This window comes from Protopterus annectens, chromosome 4.part1 (genome assembly GCF_019279795.1).
Source record: "Protopterus annectens isolate FY-2018-M chromosome 4.part1, PAN1.0, whole genome shotgun sequence".
NCBI lineage: Eukaryota > Metazoa > Chordata > Ceratodontiformes > Protopteridae > Protopterus > Protopterus annectens.
The window spans coordinates 754,543,225-754,568,326 of NC_056734.1; the positions used below are offsets into that span (position 1 = coordinate 754,543,225).

General features: G+C 38.5%; 1 protein-coding gene across 1 annotated transcript in view; it reads right to left on the reverse strand.

Moving 5' to 3' along the window:
- Positions 1 to 813: 813 nt before the first annotated feature.
- The window catches only part of LOC122801039, a 141,349-nt gene continuing 117,060 nt past the window's right edge, over positions 814 to 25,102 (reverse strand). The window contains exon 2 of the mRNA XM_044070502.1: positions 814 to 9,708. Coding sequence (XP_043926437.1) covers positions 8,483 to 9,661 — 1,179 coding nt within the window. The 5' untranslated portion in view covers positions 9,662 to 9,708 and the 3' untranslated portion in view covers positions 814 to 8,482. The remainder of the gene's footprint in view (positions 9,709 to 25,102) is intronic.

The window sequence follows — 25,102 nt, forward strand, 5'->3', positions numbered from 1 at the left end:
AGATGCAGGACTTTGGAATGTAGGAGGAAACCAGAACACCCAGAGGAAACCCATGCTAACGCAGGAAGGAAAATGTACACTCCTCAAAGAAGGTACCCCAGCTGAGAATCGAATCAGAGAACCACTTGCTGCGAGGTGATAACAATAACCGCTGCACCACTGCACTGCCCACAATATATATTTTAGCACCTCAGAATTTATATATGACCTTTGCTAGGATGATTTTATCACAATACAATAATGAATAAGTTGTTGTGTCTTTCGGCTTTTCCCGGTTAGGGGTCGCCACAGCGGAACTCCGGTCCTCTAATGATTGGCAGTAGATTTTTACGTACCGAGTTGCCGGCCCTGATGCACAACCTTCAACGAAGGTACGCCCATTCACGCACGTCTCCACACAGAAGACGCTCTAGCTGAGAATCGAACGGGACGTCTTACTGTGAGGCGACAACGCTACCGCAGCACCACCACCGCAGTATACAATAATGAATTAGTAATTTACTTTAAAAAAGTACAGTTGTGCATTTTATAACTGCTATAAACACTTAATGCTATGCAATGCACATATATATTAGTGCTCCACTGCCAGAAATGCATAAGGCATTCATTCTTCAGACTCCTGCCTCACAACTTTCCTAGGAATGCAGTTATATTTGTATAACATTTCCCTTTCGTGCCTTACTACCTGGATCTCTAAACTATATGTGAATAATATATGTAAACACACACTCCTACACACACCACACATGTGTATTTTTGCCTCACACAGCAGTGTACAAGCACAGCAACATACTCACTGTAAGACACTTTGACTTGGGTTTGCCAATGGAAATATTTTAATTTCAGCACCTTACAGCAAAGGGCAATTGTTCCACATTGGATTTTTACATAACATAAAAAATATTCTTTCTTAGTCATATAGCATTTTGATGCATTAAAATCATATACTGAGTTTTGGCAAAACTGATTTTTTTAACAAATATTTACCAGCACCCCACTTGCAAGCTTGCTCTTTTACAACTTACTTGCTACAGGCTGCTTCATTCTTTTTTCTATAACAGAGATGATTTGTTTCATTGTTAAAGATGAAAGCTATTTTTTCTAATAAAATTCTCACAGCCAAATAAAAAAAAAGTGTCAACAGAAACCATAACACACACACCTGTCTTTCCAAATAATAAGAAAATATATACATATTTTCTGCAACTGCAATCTTCTTAAAATGCAAAGTATTCTGAAGAGAAAGAAGGTACACAATTAGGGGATATAGTCTTATTAACAATTCCATGCATATTTTTAAGTCCATCAGATTTTACACTTCAATCTGTTACCATCAGCTCAACTCTCACCTTGTCTATTGTGCCCTCTCATTCATCTACTGTCTCGTGGGATATGGTTCTTGGGGTGACATTTTGTCCAGTTTACAACTCTTTCTGGAAGAAGATGGAAGTTCATGCTGAAACAGTGACATGCCTGTATTTCCACAAAGATAGATTTTATAGCCTAGTATTCTCCTGGCGAATATTTATTTCACCTATTTATCCTTTGTTGACTGGGTTAGTCCTGCTAAGCTATTAGCTTATTTTCAGGGGAGACCTGAGGTGGTATTTATACTACCAGGAGAAATTTGTCCAGGGCATCAGGGAACCTCCCCTACTCTTTGCGTACAGGGCCTCAATTTGCTGTTACACTTCCTGTCTTCTGTTCAGGGCGTGGAGTCGGATCGGAGGAAAAGGAAGTCTAAAATCATAAATGGAGGAAAAAGGTGTTTTCTGTGGTTTTGGATGAAAGAGAATCTCTTAGGTGAACAGCTGAAAAGTCTAAGAGAATCTCTTAGGCGAACAGCTGAAAAGCCTAATGTGGCAGAGAATGAATACTAAGTTATGCAGAGTGAGGAGAATGGAGAAGGAAGAAAATGGAGGAGAGTCGAGTAAAAGGCAAAAAGAGGGAGTTGAAGTAGACATGGTAGATTCAGAGAAGTTATTTTAGCAAAATTTGTTTACAACAGATTCTTCAACACCTGAGTGTATTGTTACAACCCTCCAGTAAGAAAGGGGGATTGTGGGATGTTTAACTGAAAGAATTAATTGAACAGAGTGAACCAGAGAACGAGTAGGCAGTGTTGTGGGGAGAAATAATGGACAGAATTCAAAAAGAAGTTCAGGAAATAAGTAAGGAAGAAAATAAATCATATGCACAAACAGTGAGAGAGGGCATAAGAAGAGAAAAGAAGAATGCAGAAGAAAGCACCAGGTGGGGATAAGTAACAAAATGGAAAAGGAATTGGACAGGTACGAAGTGTGGGACAGCATCATTTCACCACTGGGTATTGAACCCAGAGAGGCAAGAGCTTTTATTTGTATTAACAAAGATACCTTTTGTAACATTTTTTGAGGAGGCACAGTATATGGAGAAATTTTTAGAACAGTATAAAAACAGAAAGAATGAAAACCCTTGGAACTTGTACGTTGTGCAGGCATTTAACAGAGAAGCTAAAAAAAAGAATATTGGTACAATTTTAAACTGAAACTGAAAGTAACGATTGTAAAGACTATTTAAAAACTATGTGTAGAGATGAAATGGACATTACAAAGATCTTTGACAACAGAGGTTTATGGACTGGGGGATAGGAATGTGGTGTTATACTGAAAATGTAAAATGACAAAATAATGCATTTGCCGAGTATAATTAATGTGAAAGGAAATAAGGGATCGGTTAGATACTGAGGGCAAACAAATAAAAGTTTTTTATGTGGTAAAGACGATCATTTAATTAATAATTGTGACAAAAGGAAATGTTTTATTAGTGGAAAAGTTGGTCATGAAGCAAAAAAATGTGAGCAAAAATGAATAAAGTGTGAAAAATAGGACATTCTTGGATGGACTGTAATGCTACAGAAAATTATACACAGGAAACAAAGTCAGACCAAGACAGGGAGAATGTTTTAGCAGATAATACAGAAGAAACACTAAAAGAAAAAAAATGAATTATAAAGATATAGAAATGGAAGTAAATGTACATATAAGGGAAACAAAAGGAAAAGAGGGAGAGATAGAGGAAGAAATAATTAATTCAGGTGATGAAAGGGATAATAAATGAATAAGGTTAAAAGTAAAAGAAGTTCTTTGGGGAAAGACAGAATATGCAAATTTAAAAATATAGGTATAGGAGGAAATTAAAAAAGGAAAAGGATAAAAGCAACAGAAACTTTTCCACAAGGTGAGAACCCTAGCCATTAACATGAATAGTAGAAAGAAAGTTGAAGGCTAGGAGTATTGGAATGGTGTAGAATTATTTTACCAGAATGTTAGATGTGGACATTATTAATATGTATCTAAGAATAACAGAAGAAGAAAGAATACAAGTTAATGGATTATGAGAAGGCAAGGTTATATGGAACTTAAGAGATGAAAAATGCTCAGGCATAGCAATTTATTTATTTATTTAATATTTGTTGACCAGGAAAGTCCAACTAGGCCTATTTTCAGGAGAGGCCGGGGGAAGAAACACTCCGGGCACATGTCTTTGGACTGTGGGTGGCAACCGGAGCACCTAGAGGAAACCCACGTGAACGCAGGGAGGGCATGCAGACTCTGCACAGAAGGCATCCCAGCTGAGAATCAAACTGGAGAACCTCTTGCTATAAGGCAGCAATGTTAACCGCTGCACCGCCCATTTTATGTAAGGAATGTATAGAAATTCTGGATTATACGTTACTAATATCAGGAAGAATTGTAATATTAGATATAAGATGGAAGAACCAAATATATAGGATGATTACACTCTATGCATACACTTAAAAACAAATATTATGTTTAGGAAAACACCTGATTATGAGAGTATAGTGGGAGACTTCAATTGCGATTTAAGACATACGTGTAAAGAAGGGGTGGATGTAAAGTTATTTCAGATGTGATCAAAAGGGGTAAAATATACTTATGGGAAAACAAACACTGGATATATAAATGGAGTAATCTGAAAACTGAAACTGGTTACTTTTTGGTATCAGAGAGTTTAAGTATAAGTATATTACATCAAGGAGTAAAAATTACATTTTCAGACCATGTAGTAATCTGGATAGAGATTCAAAAAGAATAGGTTATATAAAAATAGTTGGGAGGAATAAAAAGAATTAATGAATGAGACCTAAATGAGTACATAAAGGAAATAATACATCAACTATGGCTGGATCATATAAATTGGGAGGATTTTATAAAGACTGGACAAGTTGGTGGATTAGTTTAAAAAATATAAATATAGAAAATAAGTAATGGAATGGCAAAGGACAAAAAGAATACTAGACAGTTGCAAATATAAGGAAATAAGTAACCAAGTTTTTAAAACCATAACAAAGAAAAGTTTCTAGAAAAACAGAGAATGTTATATGAAATTAACCAAGAGAAAATTTAAAACTGTTATTCAAACAATAATATTTTTACAAGGAAGAAAAGAAGCAGCACCATATCTAAGTAAAATTGGTTAAAGAAAAAAATAAAAATAATGAGAGTTAAGGAACGAGGAAGGATATATACTGAATACACAAACAGAAATTATGCAGACAGTAAAAAAGATATATTTTGGAAATGTTTTTCCACATGTGGCACTACAAGAAAAAATAGATGGAACTTAAAAAATTAACTGAAAAAGAGAAGATAATGAAGAAAAGATTACAATATTTAAAAATGTGTTGAAAACAGTAAATGTAGAAGCAGCTATAGGTTTAGATGAAATGAATATCTAATGTACAAAGACATGCAAGAATAGCAAACAGAATATTTTTTAGAGGTGTTGAGTGAATGGGTTGGAAATGTTTAAATGATAAAAAATATGTATGGGTGCAATGAAATTTATATGGAAAAAGGGAGAAAGAACAGACATAAAAAATAGAGACTATGAATGCGCCAGTTACCAAGATAAATCTGGCATTGAAGGAAGCTAAATGTTGTACACCAGAGGGAATTCAAGATTCCATTGGTGTTCTCTTATGTGGACAACCTAATATTAGTTGTTAAAAATAAAGAATGGATGAGTACAGCTATTAAGACACTTGACAAAGAACTAAAGGTGTTAGGTTTAAGTATTAATGAGGAAAACCATAAAGGGCTGGGGTTCTCTGGAAAAATAAGAGGTATCCAGTTTAGTAAAGAAGAAATAGAAATTATTGGAATAAGGCTTGGTATTAAGCAACTGAGAGTGTCACAATGTAAGGATATGATACTTAAAATAAGGAGTACTTGTATATTTTAGAGAACATTCAAATTTAAATACAGGAAAAAAGAGCATGTTTAATATAGTAATATTAGGTAAAATGGCATATCTATCAAGTGTATTTATGATACCACCAGAATGTCAAAAAGAGTTACTGAATGTGTTACTTACATTTATATGGGGATCTAGATTGAATGCTATTAAAATAGGAATTCTTTATGTTGCCAAAAAGGAAGGAGGTTTTGGTTTAGTAAACCCAATTGAATATATAGCCTCATTAAATTTACATAAAATACTGATAGGAATACAGGAAAAAGGAAAACTGTTAATAAGGATTAGAGAAAAAATATATATCAATATGTGAAAAGCTCAAATGTTTAAAAAGTAAAGGAATCACTTGTATTAAAATGAAACTATATCGAGAAAACATTACTATGGAAGATTGATTTAAGAAACATAGAACAGAATAGGAAAACATGGCATGAAAATATAATGGGAGAATTTTATTATATTTACCCTTGGAAACATTTAGGGGATAAAAAACTGAAAGCTATAAAAACAAGAATGAAAAGATGCAAAAAATATGTAGAATATACACATTTTATGTGTAAGTTAATAAATAGGCTTCCAGTAAAGGTAAAGATGCCATATACAACAATAAAAGATATAATCTGTACATACTGTGGGGAACTAGAGACCACTGAACACGTTTTTCAGAAATGTAAAAGAGTAAATCAATTATGGGAAGAAATGTGTGACAAAGAATGTTTAAAAAGATTGAAAAATGTAAAATGTATAAATATGGATACTGTGAAAACATGAAACAACATGATAGAGATAGACTAGATGAAAAATTTTGTTTTGTTTAATGTGGATTATCTGGAATGAAAGAATGAATGAGACAAAATATAATGTGAAATGGGTATTGTCAGAAATTTTGAAGAAAATAAGATTTTAGTTGTGGAAAAAAGAGTGGGGGGGATTGAAAGTCAAAAAAACTGAATGTGATTTACTTGTACATAATTGTAAACAAGCTATGACATTTGTATATAGGATGTATATATTGCATTTTGTAAATTTTAATAAAAGGATCCCTACTCTTTTCAATAGGTGCCACGGGATGTTTTACATCCATCTGAGCTACAACTAGCTCAAGCAGATGGGGCCTCAGTTTAACATTTCAGGAGTTTACTTATGCTGTACAACAATCTAAGTAATCAATCTATCTGGTGTGTGAATAGAACCCACAGTCTTCTGTGCCAAAGGCAAGTATGCTACCTACTGACTAACAGTGCAGCTATGAAAATGGACTTGTCACTTTTACAGAATAAAGTTCTTTATCAGAAAGTACTGCAGCAGTGATGTTTAGCACCATCCTTTCTGCAGGCTGTACTGGTATTCAATAAACAGCCATCTCACCAGCCAGCAACTTGTATCCTTGACGTATTTACCTATCCCACTGGACAGTTTTTTTTCAACTATCACTTCGTAATAGACTTCCCCCTCCATCTACCCCCACCCCCTTCAAAAAATAATAAGGTATGACCAATATAAGTGCAACAATTCTCCCAGCAGACAAGAAACTAGCAGCAAAATTTCAGGATAGCTTAAACAGGCTTATGAAAAATTCAGTGTTTTTCACTTATATGACCTTTCTCTGAGAGTGAGTTTAATAGCCTATCCCCCAAAACATTCCAGCCAAATGCAAAGCACTGCAAACATTTTCTATTACAAACAGTCAAAATTATATTGCTAATTACACCAGATTTCATGCTCAGAAAAGCAACATTATTAAAGGAAATTAAACCATGTTGTATAAAAATTATACAAATGCGATACGAAATTACAAAAACCTATAAAAAGCCAAATCGCTAAAACTGTTTTTACTCCAAGGCAAAATATGGGGCAAATGTTTTAATACTTCAGTGTTAAGACAGCAAATGACAATGTTTAGGGTCTTCTCTCCGTCCACTTACATCCACAGAAGTTCCCATTAATGTCCTAACTCCACAAAGTTACTGACTTTGGTATGAACCGATAGAAATCTGATTCCACCCATATTTTCTTAGATAAACTCTAAAGTAAAAAACAAACAAAAACACAGCAGAAGCACTTCCTTGCAATAGCTACTGCAACTACTGTAAACTAAGGCAGTGATGGTATAGAATGACTGCATTTATTAGTAATTTATCCAATATTCCCACATACTTTAAGTCCTCCACAGCTCGCTGACACTATGAAAGGCCACATCCTGTAGGATATACAGTTGTAAACCCCACCCAAGTCTGACCTCAAAGAATACATAAACTCAAAACACTACTGAAAACTAAACTATAAGTGTAACTTAAAATATACACATGGAACCTGAATTTCTAAAACAGTACACAGCTTGTGTAGTTATTAAAGTATTTATTATTTTCCTAATGTATTGCTGCTACTACAGCAGGTAAAGGAATCTGCCACCCTTCCAACACACTCTACTGCTAGCTGTAAAAACAGTGAAACTCAGGTACACTTGCAGGGGTAGAGTGAAGGCAACCGCCCCATGACTAACAGTGGCAGGACATTAGCAACAGTGTTTTTTTTTTAGATTTTTGTTGAGCATACTGAACTGCTGCTGCAGCTGCTGTTACAGTATGTAAGGGGGGGGGGGTCCAGCCCCTCCTTAACCTGCCCCCAGCTAGTTACAACAATTGTGAAACTGAGTGGTTACATAGGTAGGAGTCTGTTTGGCAGCAGCCCCTTTCATATGCCATTAACAGTATTAGTGCACCTACTACCAATCATTGTTGCAGTTTAATTTACTGCTGCTGTTTGGCACAGCTTACAAATAAGTTTACTGTCCAATCACTACCCCGGTGGCAAATGAATTAATTACCTTAAAAGAGAATTACACTGACAGAGTGTGGAAGGGGGAAGTCCCATCACATGTAGCTAACTATGGTAGTTCATTTGCCTCACTTTTTGTCTTTTATTTTGTTTTCTTTTGCATAATTTTGCTTCATTTTTTGTGTATTAATGTAGTTTAGTCTTGCTGGATTCTTTTACTCAGCAATACAACTGTAAAGAAGTACAGTGCATTGGTAATCAACGCTGTCAATCATATATGCTAGTACTGTCATTAAAGGAGTCTTCCCCAACCTACAAAGAAAAAAATAAGCACTATGCTGTAATGGAATATGTCAGCATCTGCTACTAGTATACACAACTATATTTGCATCAGGTCCCGTTCATTTCTATTACTCTCTGCTTTTCATTCAGATCCTTTGAACTCTTATTCTTCCTTGGCTAGGACTGGATTATGACCTTCCAAATTTGGAATCACAGCCTTAGAATAGAACTTTTCTAGTTTTGGAAGGGTTTGATCCCAGTATCTATCATCAAAATGAACAGGGACAACAGTTGTCTCTTTGTTGGTATGCACAACAAAATCTGCCTTATGAACACCTGTTGTTGCCATTTGGCACTGCAGCTGGGTGTAATATGGGTGATTCTTTTTCAAGGTATAAGAATCTCCTTCGTTTTCAAGGCAGAAACTTTTATCCCTGCATGCCTCTTCGATTGTGTGTTCTCTGTGTTTGTAAGGACACTTCACCTCCACCAGTTCTTTTCTTTCCCCACTGCTTTTATCAACCACAATCCCATCAGGACTAGCAGCTAGCCAGTGTTTCTTAGGATGAATGAAGAGACCACAGTCTTGGACTTCAATGTCTTGTCCACTGGCTCTGGCCTTGATTGCTGTATATTTTTCAACTGCTTTTTTCTCATTCTGAATTCCCCAAGTCATAGCTGGTGTAATCACATTAGAACTTGAGCCAATAATCTCCTTCAGGTATGACTGGGGAATTTCATCTGTTTTGTCATTGGCAAACTTAGACTTGGCGATCTTATGTGCCACTGATGCAGTGATGCGGTTTTGTCGCATGTCGTACCACAGTGGGTTTGTACGCTGACCCCGTGTTTCCTTTTCTATAACAGCCACTTCCTCTTTTGTTATGTTATGATAAGCTGGGTGCTTAGCATTTACTCTAGAAGTATTTGAGGGTGCTTTGGAAGCAGACGAGGTTTCACCATTTTGTTGGCTTGACCCTCTTGCAGTTCTCCCTTCCAGTGATTTTGCTGTTGAATCACATTTGATTGCTGCTGAATCTTTGGACTGTACACTGTTTGATCTGGTTGTCTTAAATGTTCTAGTTACTGAGGAAGGAGGGTTACTAGCACCACTGACCCCAGTGCACGTTGATGATGCTTTTGCTTGCGATTTGCCAGCCCCTCCATTTTCAGCAGACCGTGTAGTTCTGGTGGACGAACCAACCACTCCCTCTGGCTTGGAAGGAGCCTTAAATGCAGCTGTAGCTGAACCTCTAGGACTTGCTGGTTTAGCAGTTGAAGCAGTTGCACCTGTCACAGGGCAAGACTGTTTCGCAGATGCTCCACCATTTTTCCTGGGCATGACTGATGTGTACGTGATGATTCTACAAAGTAATTATTCCTGCAAAACTAAAAAAAAATATGTTGTTAATGCACAGTCCTCCATTATCTAATCTCAACTCAAACACCATGACTACATCAATAACCTTTAATGCAACTTCTTGCATTGCCTGTTAGATTGTATAGATATCAATCACAATCTATAGAGTGCGTTACATTACCAACATGCAAGGCAGTCTCTCTTTCGGTTGTCTATATATTCATTTCAAGTTGTTTTTATGTAACATCTTGGTAACAATGAAGTTTGCACATCTTAATTTTCTTGACTATGACTTCAAATCTTATTTTGGCTTTCTGAGTACCTATGGTTTGTTTTGTGTGGATATAATATATAATATAATATATACTTGCAATATAATATATCATATAAATATAAATATTATGGTGATGTTTTCTCATTGGGCCTCTACTGAAAATGGGTTATGTCCAGTCAGACAATCCAGTAACCAAAACACAAACAAAATAAAATACATCGATAAGACTTTCATGCTGGCTTCAAAAGTATGCTTGAAACTTGCCTACAACAAAAGTAAGAGCTGCATCATAATCAGCTACAGAGGAAAAGGATGTGTTCAGTGGTAGATTCCAAACCTCTCCAACAAATAAATGGTTCAGCTTCTCACAGCATCCAGTCTCTAGTAAAACATGCAGAATACTGAACACTGCACTGACTCCAGCAATATATGTCTCAGCATTCAAAACAAGCCCAAAGTTTCTTTTACCTATTACCATTACGTACACACCCTTAAATACATTTGCACCAATAGAGAACATTTCAAATACCAATACTTAGTTTGGACTCCTGCTACATGAAAATTAAATTACTTCATACATGAGTTAAAGAAGTACTGTACTTTAAGGTTGAGTTTAATTCATTAACAAATTCAGTTTCTTACCTACCCAGAGGAGGACTGTCCTGGGAGCAGTTTTTGTTTAGGGAAATTAGTCATAAAAACAGCTGATGGAGTTCTGAAGGCTCAGACTGGTCAAATTTACACTTGATTGTAAATCGTAACACTGATATGTAGGTACTGCAGTATCACTGTTTGTATGACACTGCTGTGCACTGTACTAAGCAGTTTGTTCTTTACTACTATCTTGCAGCCATGGAGCTGGCATACATAAGTAAGGGAAATGCAGGGCAAAATCCATGCAAAGCAAACTCATAGGTGAGCTGTGTTCTCAATCAGCTGTGATTGAGCAAATGTTTTTTCAAATGATCGTGTCACTATCCTGTTTTGTGAAACTATGGCATGGCAATTAAGCCCACTACTCTACAAATTCCAACTGGCTGGCACCAGCTACAGTATTTCAGCTCAAGCAGATATTGCTGAAAATGCAAAACTATTTCATTATTATTAGTCATGTGCTCAAGCCCTCACACACACACACACACACACACACACACACACACACACACACACACACACGCACGGTTTCACGCTACTTTCCTCTACTGTAGGGGAGAAATTTTAACTTTCATAGAAGCGCAGAAAGACAAGAATACATTTGTTTTGGGTTTTTTTGCACCTTCTTTCCCACCTTCTAGGAGTAGGCAGGGGTGTGGTTCTATAATGTCTGGTCAAAGCCCAAATGACTATATCCTCCCAACCATACCCAAAGCAAACATGTTGTACACTCCTGGCACATAACGTCTCCACTCTATAATGCCAAGGCTTACCCCTTCCAGGGATGGTTGCTCTCTCCCATCGTAGCCGTCTCCTCCAATGTCAAAGTAGTTTACTCAAATTCAAGCCCAGATGAGCAGCAGTAAGGGCAAATACATCTGCACTATGCAGACGACTATAATTGTCTCAATAAATTCCTCCGCATTGTGCAAAGGTATGAAGTTCCATAAGCACAGCCATCTTCAAAGGTAAAGACAGGAAGAATAAAAAGGAGTCCTCTTCAAAAGTCTCTCTCAAAAACCTATGGATATGCTGAGTAATTGCATGTTACAGTAATCTTACATTAATAGGGATTATAAACTGGCCCAACAAGTGGTGTAGATTCCTAAGCAGTTCAAAGTGAGTGCAAGTGAAACAGGAAGAGTTTAATAAGGATGACAAACATCAAAGCTATGCAAAAGCACACTCTTCCTTACAGACAGCACATCAGTGCTACCGTATTTTGTGAGGACATGCATTACTAAGTGGCAGCAACAAAACTGTCACAGGGGAGAGATTTCTGAAAAAGATACTTCAGAAATCAGCTCCTTTAGCTGTAGAAGTTGAATTCTCTCTTAGAAATCGTGTTTGAAACACACACCTATCTATCTTTATGGACAGATATACATATATATAAATGTACATACATTCATAGGTAGATACAAACACACACGTGTCTCAACAAACATTGAGTACTCACAACAGTGAACAACAAATTAACAAACATTTTAGATTGAACTTAAAATTATCAGAAACAAACATTAAATCTCATTTTTTTTTGCAGGGGACAAGCCCCCCATGCAACCTCCACACCCCTTGCTAATTATATATACCAACTCCATGACTGCACAACAGTGGGGTAAGGGCAAATTCCTTTCCCACTCAGCACCAGAGTCTCATACAAAAGGCTACCAGCAAAAACTCCACTGAAAATAACTTTCAATGATTTAAGCATTCACAGTTATTCACAGCATGAAAAAGCATTCCCCCATATGGGCATTTGCTGTTTCAGACTGGAACCTTGAGTTAATTGTACATTAGAAACCTTGATGTAAATATATGTAATACATATTGATGTCAGCAATTTCAAAGAATACAAAAAAGTTCCTAAAATCAAATGACTGAAAAAGGAAACAAACACTTTTGTTTTCCAACCACTAAACCCAAATATCCCCTAATATCACTGACCACATCTATCTAAATAGAGATACTGTTAGAGAAGGGGCTTTTCATAAAAGTTAATGTGTAGAATTAGGGTGGGGCAAGGACTTCACCCCCCTGCTTCACCTTACACGTGCACATGTATGCAACCAGCGTATTGTACGTTTTTTTATTTTTTTATATTTTTCCCCTAAGAGATTTGTTTGTTTTTCATTTGAATTGTACAGGTTATAGGTCACATTAATTTGGGAAAAGTTTTGAAATGATTTATTGTGGTCTCATTTTTTTATATCACAAAATGCTTTTCAATAACCACTATGCTATCTTCTCAAATTAGTTATTCAAACGTTACCTAATCCACCTCTATACATATGTGATAGAGTCATTCCAGCAAGTCTGGAAACAGTCCTAGTTTCTCAATTACAGGAAGTAGACTGGACATCCCTTTATACAAAATTTCCCTGAAACTGCACAACACATTATGGAGCAACTCTTAATAGTCCAAATCAAACGCTTTTCTGAAATATGTAGGCAACCTTAAAGGACAAAAATATCCATGGCAAAACCCCGAAAAACACTACTATGGCAAAGAGATGTGGTCTGGAAAAACTGGAAGAGACAGTCCCAAAATTAGTTGCATCTGATCTAGCTAAAGCTCAGAAAATGCCATGGAACTGCAAACAAAGCAGCAAAGCCCTTTTTTTTTTTTTTTTTTATTTGAAGAAAATGTAATTTCTTTAGATCCAAGTCCTAATCATGTCTGGAAAATAGTAAAAGGACACCACATATAGAATAGTTTGTAAAATCTTATCATAACCATAGATGTCTTTCTCTTCTATCTTGCAGTATTCTTTACACAAGGATTGTCTTCTGCTAAATGACATTACGTCTGGCCTGTATACAAAAGCGTATAGCCTACGTCCGGCCTGTATACAAAAGCAAACAGCCACTGTCAGTACATGGGACATCGCACATACACTCTAACAACGTCACCTATAAAAGGACGTCCACACGTACCATCCTCAGAACAAGGAAGTCACATGAGGAACACTAGTCCTAAGGCAAACAAGGAGTCATCCTAGGAAGGGACAAGTTGCAGGGGGGAGGGGGGGAGTGGGAGGGACAGAATACTGCAACAGAGAAAAGAAGGACATCTACGGTTATGATAAGAGTATACACAACTATTCTATTTCCTTCTATTCAATATTGCAGTATTCTTTACACATGGGACAGTGCCAAAGCTTAGTGTGAACCTAGGGAGGAGTAAGGAGTAGAGGAAGAATGTAAGGAAAAAATTTCCACAAATCCATGGAGAATAGCTCTAGCAAATCCCATTCTAGATCTAGAAATAGTGACCAACTTGTAATGTTTGGTAAAAGTGTGCAACCTCCAAAATGGAATTAATACCCAAGCCCTTAAAGAAATCCCCTGAAGAAGCAATAGACATAGTGGAATGGGCTGTGACAGAAGAAAGCAGTGACTTCCCATGAAAATCGCAACAAAACAAAATAGCTTTATAAATTCAAGATCAAACAGTTTGTTTAGAAACAGGTAAACTCGGAGCCCTGGGATGAAAAGACACAAAAAGCCGATCTGACTTCCTGATAGCTTTAGCCTTGTTCAGATAAAATCTGAGTTGCCTATATACATCCATCTAAGGTATGCAAAATCCTCTCATTAGAAGACTAAGGAGAAGGGAAAAGGGTGGGCAATTGGATAGATTGATTAAGAGACAAGTCATTCACCACATCAGGCATGAAAGAAGGATTAGTTCTAAAAACACTCTGTCCTTGTAGAAAACCAAGAAAGGAGGGGATGCCATCAAAGCCTGAATCTCAGAAATCCTCCTAGCAAATATCAAGGCTACCAGAAGCACAGTTTTCCAAGTGCAAACCTTTAGAGGGGCAGAGCCTGTGAGCTCAAAAGGAGCCAGAGTTAGCTTCTCTATGACACAGTTAAGATCCCAAGGAGCTGGAAATGGTTTCCTGGGAGACTTGATGTGGAGGACGCTTTTAAGAAAAGGTTTAACCTCCAATCTGTAATCTAAAGGAGGTGTCAATAGCAGATGAGCAGAAAGTGCAGAACGGTGGACTTTCACTGAGGAATATAACAAGCCACTGTTAAAGCAGCTGACACAAGAAAGAAACTACTACTGGAATGGACTTCTATTAAGGCACCAGATATAAAATCTTTTCCATTTGGAAGTGCAAGATTTCCTAGTACTGGGTTTCCTGGCCTCCTGCAAAACCCTAAGCACGTCCTTTGAGAAAAGGTGCCTAAAAGGAAATCCACTATGCTATCTTCTCAAATTAGTTATTCAAACGTTACCTAATCCACCTCTATACATATGTGATAGAGTCATTCCAGCAAGTCTGGAAACAGTCCTAGTTTTTCAATTACAGGAAGTAGACTGGACATCCCTTTATACAAAATTTCCCTGAAACTGCACAACACATTATGGAGCAACTCTTAATAGTCCAAATCAAACGCTTTTCTGAAATATGTAGGCAACCTTAAAGGACAAAAATATCCATGGCAAAACCCCGAAAAACACTACTATGGCAAAGAGATGTGGTCTGGAAAAACTGGAAGAGACAGTCACAAAATTAGTTGCATCTGATCTAGCTAAAGCTCAGAAAATGCCATGGAACTGCAAACAAAGCAGCAAAGCCCTTTTTTTTTTTTTTTGAAGAAAATGTAATTTCTTTAGATCCAAGTCCTAATCATGTCTGGAAAATAGTAAAAGGACACCACATATATAATAGTTTGTAAAATCTTATCATAACCATAGATGTCTTTCTCTTCTATCTTGCAGTATTCTTTACACAAGGATTGTCTTCTGCTAAATGACATTACGTCTGGCCTGTATACAAAAGCGTATAGCCTACGTCCGGCCTGTATACAAAAGCAAACAGCCACTGTCAGTACATGGGACATCGCACATACACTCTAACAACGTCACCTATAAAAGGACGTCCACACGTACCATCCTCAGAACAAGGAAGTCACATGAGGAACACTAGTCCTAAGGCAAACAAGGAGTCATCCTAGGAAGGGACAAGTTGCAGGGGGGAGGGGGGGAGTGGGAGGGACAGAATACTGCAACATAGAAAAGAAGGACATCTACGGTTATGATAAGAGTATACACAACTATTCTATTTCCTTCTATTCAATATTGCAGTATTCTTTACACATGGGACAGTGCTAAAGCTTAGTGTGAACCTAGGGAGGAGTAAGGAGTAGAGGAAGAATGTAAGGAAAAAATTTCCACAAATCCATGGAGAATAGCTCTAGCAAATCCCATTCTAGATCTAGAAATAGTGACCAACTTGTAATGTTTGGTAAAAGTGTGCAACCTCCAAAATGGAATTAATACCCATGCCCTTAAAGAAAGCCCCTGAAGAAGCAATAGACATAGTGGAATGGGCTGTGACAGAAGAAAGCAGTGACTTCCCATGAAAATCGCAACAAAACAAAATAGCTTTATAAATTCAAGATCAAACAGTTTGTTTAGAAACAGGTAAACTCGGAGCCCTGGGATGAAAAGACACAAAAAGCCGATCTGACTTCCTGATAGCTTTAGCCTTGTCCAGATAAAATCTGAGTTGCCTATATACATCTAAGGTATGCAAAATCCTCTCATTAGAAGACTAAGGAGAAGGGAAAAGGGTGGGCAATTGGATAGATTGATTAAGAGACAAGTCATTCACCACATCAGGCATGAAAGAAGGATTAGTTCTAAAAACACTCTGTCCTTGTAGAAAACCAAGAAAGGAGGGGATGCCATCAAAGCCTGAATCTCAGAAATCCTCCTAGCAAATATCAAGGCTACCAGAAGCACAGTTTTCCAAGTGCAAACCTTTAGAGGGGCAGAGCCTGTGAGCTCAAAAGGAGCCAGAGTTAGCTTCTCTATGACACAGTTAAGATCCCAAGGAGCTGGAAATGGTTTCCTGGGAGACTTGATGTGGAGGACGCTTTTAAGAAAAGGTTTAACCTCCAATCTGTAATCTAAAGGAGGTGTCAATAGCAGATGAGCAGAAAGTGCAGAACGGTGGACTTTCACTGAGGAATATAACAAGCCACTGTTAAAGCAGCTGACACAAGAAAGAAACTACTACTGGAATGGACTTCTATTAAGGCACCAGATATAAAATCTTTTCCATTTGGAAGTGCAAGATTTCCTAGTACTGGGTTTCCTGGCCTCCTGCAAAACCCTAAGCACGTCCTTTGAGAAAAGGTGCCTAAAAGGAAATCAGAAGTTGATCACCCACAAGGTCATTTGCAGTGCTGACAGATGTGGGTGAAGCAAGGATCCCTTGTTCTGTGTGAGTAGATCCAACCAGTGAGGCAACTTGTGGTTATGGCCCTTGGCAAGTTGCAGAAGAGGGAACCAGTGCTGTTCCTGGCCAAAAGGGAGTCACCAACAATATTTTTGGCCTGTTCTGCTGGATTCTCAGCAACACCTTTTGAATAAGAGGGAAGGGGGTGGATGCATAAAGAAACACTCCCTTCCAAGAAAAAGATAAGATGTCCACCTTTCAAACCAGAGGATGTGGGACACTGGCACAAAAGAAAGAGAAGAAGCAGTCTGTTTTGAGGGGACACAAACCGGTCCAGATGTGGAGTACTCCACCAGTGAACTAGATCCAGGAACACATCCTTGTGAAGCATCCATTCATGGGAATGCACCATGGACCTGCTTAATGCATCCACCACAGAGTTTTGAGCAGAGGGTAGGTAAACAGCATGAAGGGTTACCTTGTACTGGATTGCCTATTCCCATGCCTTGAGAGCTAACCTGCAAAGAGGGCAAGATTTGGTCCCTCTGCTTGTTTGTGTACAAGAGGATAGTGGTGTTGTCTGTAAAAATCTTCAGAGGACCTGGTAGGAATAGGGGATCAGATAGTGATGTGCTCCCTCTTCTGAGATGGAGACCAGAGACCCTGAAACTTCCTCGAAGCAAAGGTTGCCCCCCCCCCAGCCTATGTCCGAGGCATCTGTGAAAAGCTGTTGAGGAGGCTGGGGACAAAGAAGGGGGAGGCCTGGATTCAAAGAAAGCTGCTGAATCCACCACAGCAGCTCTGTTTTCAGGCAGGGAAGGAGAGGAATCAAAACCTCTAAAGGGTGGGCATGTTGAGACCAGGTTGTCTTTAGAAATCACTGACATTGCCTCATGTGAAGCTTTGCAAATGGCAGCATGGGAATCATGGAAGCCATGAATCTGAGAAGTTTTAGGAATTCCCTGGCTGAGATGGAAGGAAGAGACAGAAGGTTTTCCTTGAAAGCAGTAAGAGAGAAAATGTCTCCTGGCAGGAAAACCATCAGCAGGTCTGCTCTGAACCTGCACCCTAAGGAGATGTGATCCTGAGATGCAGTCAGACTGGATTTCTTGAAATGTATTGTAAACCCTAGGCACTGAAGGGAGATGAATGGCCTGCACAAGATTTTGAGACAAGTAATCTGTACTGTTGGCTAGAAAAAGAAGACTGTCTAGATAGGGATAAACCTGAAACCTGTGGACCTTCAGGAAAGCAATGACAGGGGCCAAGCACTTTGGGAAAACCCTTGGGACAGTGGAAAGGCCAAAGGGCAAGGCAGAAAACTGAAAAGCAAAGAACCCACAGAAAAACAAACATTTCTTGTTTTGAGGGTGAATGGGGATATGCAGGTAAGCATCTTTGAGATATAGAGAAGCCATGAAAGACTGGGAAGAAATCAGAGGAAAAGGTGTCTGAAGGGACAGCATCTAGAATGAAGGCACTTCCAGGAAAGTGTTTAAGTGGGAGAGGTCTAAATTTGATCTCCAAGGACCATCCTTTCTTGGAACTAGAAACATCCTTGAGTAAAACCCCATGCCTTTCTGATCCACAGGTACAGTTTGAATACTGCCTTGAGAAAGCAGCTGGGATAGGAGTTGTGGGACCTGAGCAATCCATGTGAAAGGAGGGAAAGTCTGCCAAGTCATAAAATGTCCTTTTTGGATGATGAAAAAAACCCAAGTCTCCTGAGTGATACTTGCCCAGGCTGGAAAGGAAAGAGAGAGGTGAAGAGAAGGAGGTGCATGACTTTGAAGAGAGCTCTGGTTGTCACAGAGAGCTGGGCCTGGCGTCAAAGTGCTGCTAAGTTGGAGGAGCTAAAGCAGAAGGATTTGATTGAGGGGAATCTTCTAATAGACTTCTTAGACCTAGAAGAAGGTAAAGAAGCAGAGAAAAACAAGCAGGCCTCCTAACAAATGATGTTTTGGCAGGAAAGTTCCTATGGAATTTGGGAACCAGTGAGACAAACAAGTGTTTCAAGCCTTAAAGCACCTTCCCTTTTTCTTACAGAGTTTTAAATAGCGCTGCAGCAGCCAAACTGAAAAGGACAGACTTATCCAGAGGAGCATCAAGTAACTCTGCCTTAATATAATTAGGTAATGATTGAAGCCTCAACCATGAATGTCTACTAAGCACAGAAGCAGCAGCCTTGGAGGATGCCTCTGCAGCATAATAGCTGCACAGGATGGAATGTCTACTACCTGAGAAGATGCAGGCAAAAGAGAAATAACCTGTGATTTAACTTCAGAATCTGGTAACTGAGCCAAAGCCTGTGAAGCCTAAGAAAGCAAGGCCTAAGAATACCTAGACATATGCGTCTGGTAATTAAAAGCTCTAATAGCTAGCGTGGAAGAAGTATATACCTTCTTACTCAGTCTCTCAAGAATTTTGCCTTCCTTATCAGATGGAAGAAGCTTGGCAGTAGGAGACAAGCGAGAAAACCTATCAGAAGCAATGGAGACCACTGCTGGATCAACACAGGGACACTTACAGAGAAACTTGCACTCATCTGGTACTTTATAAAATTTGTCAGGCCTCTTGGGAGCAGGGGCCTGGGAGTCAGGTGATGTAGAGGAGGAAGCAAAAGCATCCAGGAAAGCTGGAAGAACTAGAGGAACTGCAGAGGGAGAGGAAACCTTCATTTTCTGGTCATAGTACTGCTTTTGTTCATCAAAAATCTGGGAACAATCCACTCTGAAGAACTCCCTCATCTTATTAATGGTTTCTCCAAAAGATATTTCTTCCATTGGGGAATCCCCCCATTAGATTCCTCCTCAGGAGATGCATATTCCAGAGGAGAAGTAATTTGGGTGGAATATGCAAGGAAGTCTTCATCAGAGGAGGAATCCTCAGAGTCAGAGGAAAGAACTTGAGACCCAGTAGCCTGTATGGGAGAAAATGTGAAAGCAGGAAGAGGGGAAGTGGAAGAAGGCTTCAAAGGCCATCAAGGCCTTAACAAGACCCTGGGAAAAGGCATCCCAATCAGACTGAGGAGTAGAAGGGACACTGGGATGTTTAGTGTTTTGTTTTTTCTTGACATGCTTTTCTGTATGTGGAGGCATAGTAGAGGAACCCGATGTACGCCTAACATCCAGCGTAGACAAAGAAGGATCCCTCGTCAGCATGGCAGGAACATTACCGGAGTCCTCCAGTACAACAAGCCGTGGTTCCCCCATGTTGCCCAAAATGGACATCTGTATAGCCTTGGACGTGCTAGGATCCGAACCCTTGGCAGCTTCCACAGAGGTACCTGCCAAAGATGCGGATTCAACCTCTGACCATACCACCAGGTTTTCACTGACCTCAAGGGATACATTAGCAGTAGAAGGCACAGTTGAACAGGTTTCAGGTTTTTGCTTGCTTACCTTCCTCTTCAAATTTGGCTCGGCCGAAGGACCTGCGGATCCCTCCATAATGTCTTTAGCCAGACATTTAAGCCACTGACTCTCAAGGTAGAAATTTAAAGCCAAAAGATAGCTATGCAAAGTCTTAGGCACAAAGGCCTGACAAATGGAACAGGAACAGTAATCATAACTAGGCCATAAGCAGAAAAGACAGAGGCCGTGACTATTTTTATGTGGAATCTGCCTTCCACACCTGCACTTGCCCTTCCTGGATGACATGAGCAAAACAAACAGCAGTAGCAAGAAAACCAATCCCCAATGGGGTACTTATCTGAAGCTGGCAGCAACACACGGAATCCAACTGCAGACTGTATGTAGGAGTCAACCTTCCGAATGGTGGCGGAAAAGTTCTGAGGATGGTACATGCAGACGTCCTTTTATGGCTGATGTTATCCGAACATAAGTGCACCGTCCCACGTACTGGTAGTGGCGATAAGCTTTTGTATACGAGCAGGATGTCGGGTCACTAGGTGGAAGACAACCCATATGTAAAGAATACTGCAACACTGAATAGAAGGACATTGATAATTCCCCACAGGAAAAAAATAGACTTTGCCAATAATTACAGAAACTTTATTGTCTGAAATCTCTTGGCATAGCCCTCCAAGGCAATTTTCAAAGCAGAGTATGCCAGCAACATTCAAAGAGATAAAAAGCTTGGCTCCACATTTTGCAAACTACATCATTCCTTCCTTAAAATGGCAATCCTTTCTTGCTTAAATCATCACTGCCCTCTTTAAGGAGGAACTGTAGTCCCCAGACTCCATTAATGCAATTTGTCATGTTGTTTCATTCATTTATTCTCTAATTATACCAATGTACTCAGAGTTGTGTAGTATTACGCTAAAAAACGATAAAACTAGTAATCAGAGATTGAATGAATGACCCTTCACCCTAACAAAGCAACATTACATGGCTAGCAAATTAATGTTTTGTTTCTTTAAGTTACAGACTCCAAATCTGTTGCTCTCAGCAACCATCTCAGTGGTTAAAATGCAGACAGGATCACAAGCTCTGAGTTACAGACTCCAAATCTGTTGCTCTCAGCAACCATCTCAGTGGTTAAAATGCAGACAGGATCACAAGCTCTAATCTTCAAGGACAATTTTTTTTTGCATGTATTTTTATTTTTATAAATACTGGCAGGATACCAACTTTTGTGAGCAGTAGTAACAGTAACATGGTTCGATCCTGACCTCTGGCCAGTGTGTGTTTGGAGTTTGCATGCCCTCCCTGTGTCTCTGTGGGTTTCTTCCACCTCCAAAATCTCAAACTCACCAGTGAATGGAGCTGTGGGCAGCAGCACAGATGTATATTGTGTTCTTTAGGGGGAACAGTTGTATAGACCAGCCTCTTTAGGTACCTACTGTAGTGCGTAGTATCCTCAAGATAAGAGAACATTGATCACAGACTGAGTACCGTGGTAGGGCTAGCTATGACTGTGTAAAATATGTTTTCTGGCGTTTTTAATTTCTCCAAGTCTTTTGGGTTTCTAATACCATGACGGGAATGGACCCCATTCCTTAGTCAAAGTATGATTAAAGATCATGAAATTAATATTGTTTTACTCTTTGATGTTAGCCAAAAGTGCGCTTCGCAGCACCCCCAATGTGCCCAGTAATGACTCCTTCTGCAGTTCGTATGGTGTTACATGAAGTGGTAACATATCTAAATACGCTTGTAAATTCTTTTTTATAAGACCAGTTGCTCCTTCTACTACTGGGAACTGTCTGGGTATCTTTCTTCCACATGGCTCTCGATTCTGCCTGCAGATCAAGGTATTTTATGACTTTGTGTGTCTCTGTACGCAAGACACTGTAGTCACTGGGTGTGGCAATTTCAATGATCAATGCTACTTTTGTCTTCTTTTCTTGGACCACTATATCCTGTTTTCTAGCATCTATCTGTTGAACTGTTGCTATTAGATGATCCTATGTGATATAAACTTTATAATTTTCTATGATTCTTTGTGGCTCATTTTTCCAGTGTTTTTCATCCACTTCGATACCATAATATTTGCACAATCTCCAGTGTAACAGTCTCGCCACATTATTATGCCTGTCAGTATGCAGTCCCTCTGCCATTAGTGCGTTACAGCCAGCAACAAGGTATGTGACTGTTTCCAATTTGGTTTTACAAAACCTACATATGTCTGTTTCTCTCACATGTTCAATGGTCTTTGTAAACCAGCGTGTACGTGGCCCACTATCTTTGGCTGCCAATATTAACCTTTCATTTCTTGATGTGAATTCACCTCTCCTTAACCATTCCTGCGTTTGTTCTTGATCATGTTTTCTATACATGCAACTATATTTATGTTTTTTTCCACGTTTCTTGCCTTCTCGTCTGGTCCTTCACCTTATATTCTTTCTTTTGTTTTTTTAGCACATTCAGCTGCTGCCTGGTTTTTATCCACTTCTGGTTTGATTTCCATTCCTGCTTGACGTCGATATGCTTCTGCTAAATTAAGCAGAGATGTCATCTTAGATTTATTCTCCTCACATTTCAAAACTTTGCACTACATTTGGATCTTGTGAGGTCACTAGATATGTGTGAAGTCCCACGATTGCAGATCTATACATTTAATCAATTTCAAGGAGGTCCAAATATATTATCTTGGTATACACTGATTTTTATAAATCATTTGGTAAGCATGAAGCATCCTTCTTGTTTTAATATCCAGTCTATCCAACAGTTTTGGGGCCAGTCAATCACTCCAAAACTATAAGTTAGGACAGGAAGAGCAAATTGATTTATAGCTTGGATCTTGTTCCTAGATGTCAATGCTGTTTGTAGGATTAATTTAAGTCTTCTAAAGTACTCCCTACTGAGTTATATTCACATTTGTTCATGTTTTATTGCTGATCCTTCATCAATTCTCAAGTATTTATATACTCCCTCTTGCTCAAGTTCTTTTATATCACATTCTTTTCCCAAACTGATGTTTTCCTGGTGCTGCAGTTTTCCTTTTTTAAACGTTACTTTTGCACATTTATCAAGACCAAATGGCATTCCAATATCATCTGAAAAAGTTTTGACAACCTGCAGCTGTATTTTCAGTTCCTCATCTGATGAGCTATACGGTTTTAAATCATCGACAAAGAGAAGATGAGAAGTCATTAAACTTTGTTGTTTTCTAGGAGTCAAACTGTAGCCATGGCCTAAGCTGTTAAGTAAACAGCTTAATGGATTAATGGCACGGCAGAATAGCATCAGTGAAAACGAATCACCCTGGACTATCCCCCTTTGAATTTTTATCCCTGGGATAATAATCTGTCCTTTATCATGGCTTAATTGCAAAGTGGTCTGCCACCGTTTCATGGTTACTGCAATGTAGCCAATCAGTGTAGGGTGTATCTTACACATTTTTAAGCACTCTTTTATCCATGAATGTGTGATACTGTCAAATGCTTTTTGTAGTCAATCCGTGCCATACTTAAATTCTTCCCTTTCTTACAGTTCTCCACTATAACTTTAACAACAAATGATCCTTTGTTCCTTATGACTTCCTTTTATTGCCCTTTTGTTCTACTGCCATAATTGAGTTTCTCCACTATAACTAACAACAAATGATCCTTTGTTCCATATGACTTCCTTTTATTGCCCTTCTGTTCTACTGCCAGAGTTTTCTTCTAAATGAATATAAACTCTGTCAGCGTCAATTCCCGTGTACAGTTTATATGTTGTTGGAAGACAAGTTATTGGTCTATAATTTTTTAGGATAGTTTGCAGGTTCACTCTTAAGTGCATTGTTTTTCCTGTTAACCAGTGCGGTGTGTCTTCGGGGTGCGCATATAAATAGTTCTTACACATGGCTAAATCCTCGCGTAAAGAAGTTAATACTTTAAGCCAAAAGTTAGGTACTGCATCTGGGAACTGGGGTTTTCCAGTTAGAAGCTTTTCTCAACTTTGTTTCAAACTCTCTGGCTGTTACTTCATCCCATTTCATATCCTGTACATTTAAACTTATTATTCTTTCTTTTACTTCTTCTATCCATTTAGCATCTTTGTTATGGTCCTCATAGATACTTCTCCAAAATCTATCTACTTCCTCTATTTTTCGCAATCTTTCAATTCCTTTTACCTTATTTCCCAATTCTCTATACAACTTTTTTTGGGTCATCAATAAATTGCTTATTTAGTGCTTTTCCCTTATATTTATCTTCGTATCTTCTAAGTCTTTCCGTCTGTTTTGAAATTTTTAGTTTATCCCCAATAGTGCATAATAGATCCTGGTCTGTTCTAATACTGCACATTGTTTTGATCGCATCTATCTTTCGTAGTATTTTTGTTGATCTATTCTCTCTTCTATAATCTTCTAACAATGACACTTCTTGTCTTAGCTGCTTTATAGTTTTCTCTATTCGATATTTCCATGATCGTATTTGCTTTTGCCCCCTCTTTTCCCTCGCTACCCTGTGTTCCGTAGAACTTTTATCAGTTATTAATTCAGCAGCACAGTAATATATTCTGTTTACTTCTGTTCTATCACATGGATTTCTATAAACAGTATATCCAAGCGTTTATTCCACTTGCTTCTCTCTCTCTAGCGCCTCGGCTTCAAAAAGCCAAGGCTTTTTGAAGCCGAGGCGCTAGAGAGAGAGAAGCAAGTGGAATAAACGCTTGGATATACTGGCAGTTGTCTTTTTTCCTGTTGGATTTATATTCTTTTTTCTTGGTGCTTGTGTTGTTTTTTATTTCTATAAACAGTCCTAATTACTGTGTTCATTTGTTTTATCAAGCTTTTTACTTTCGGGGTTTTATTAACCATCTGCAGTCTATTTCTCTCATTGATCTTGATATATCTTTGTCTATTACATCAAACAACTCTTCTCTTAACTCATTTTCTTCCATA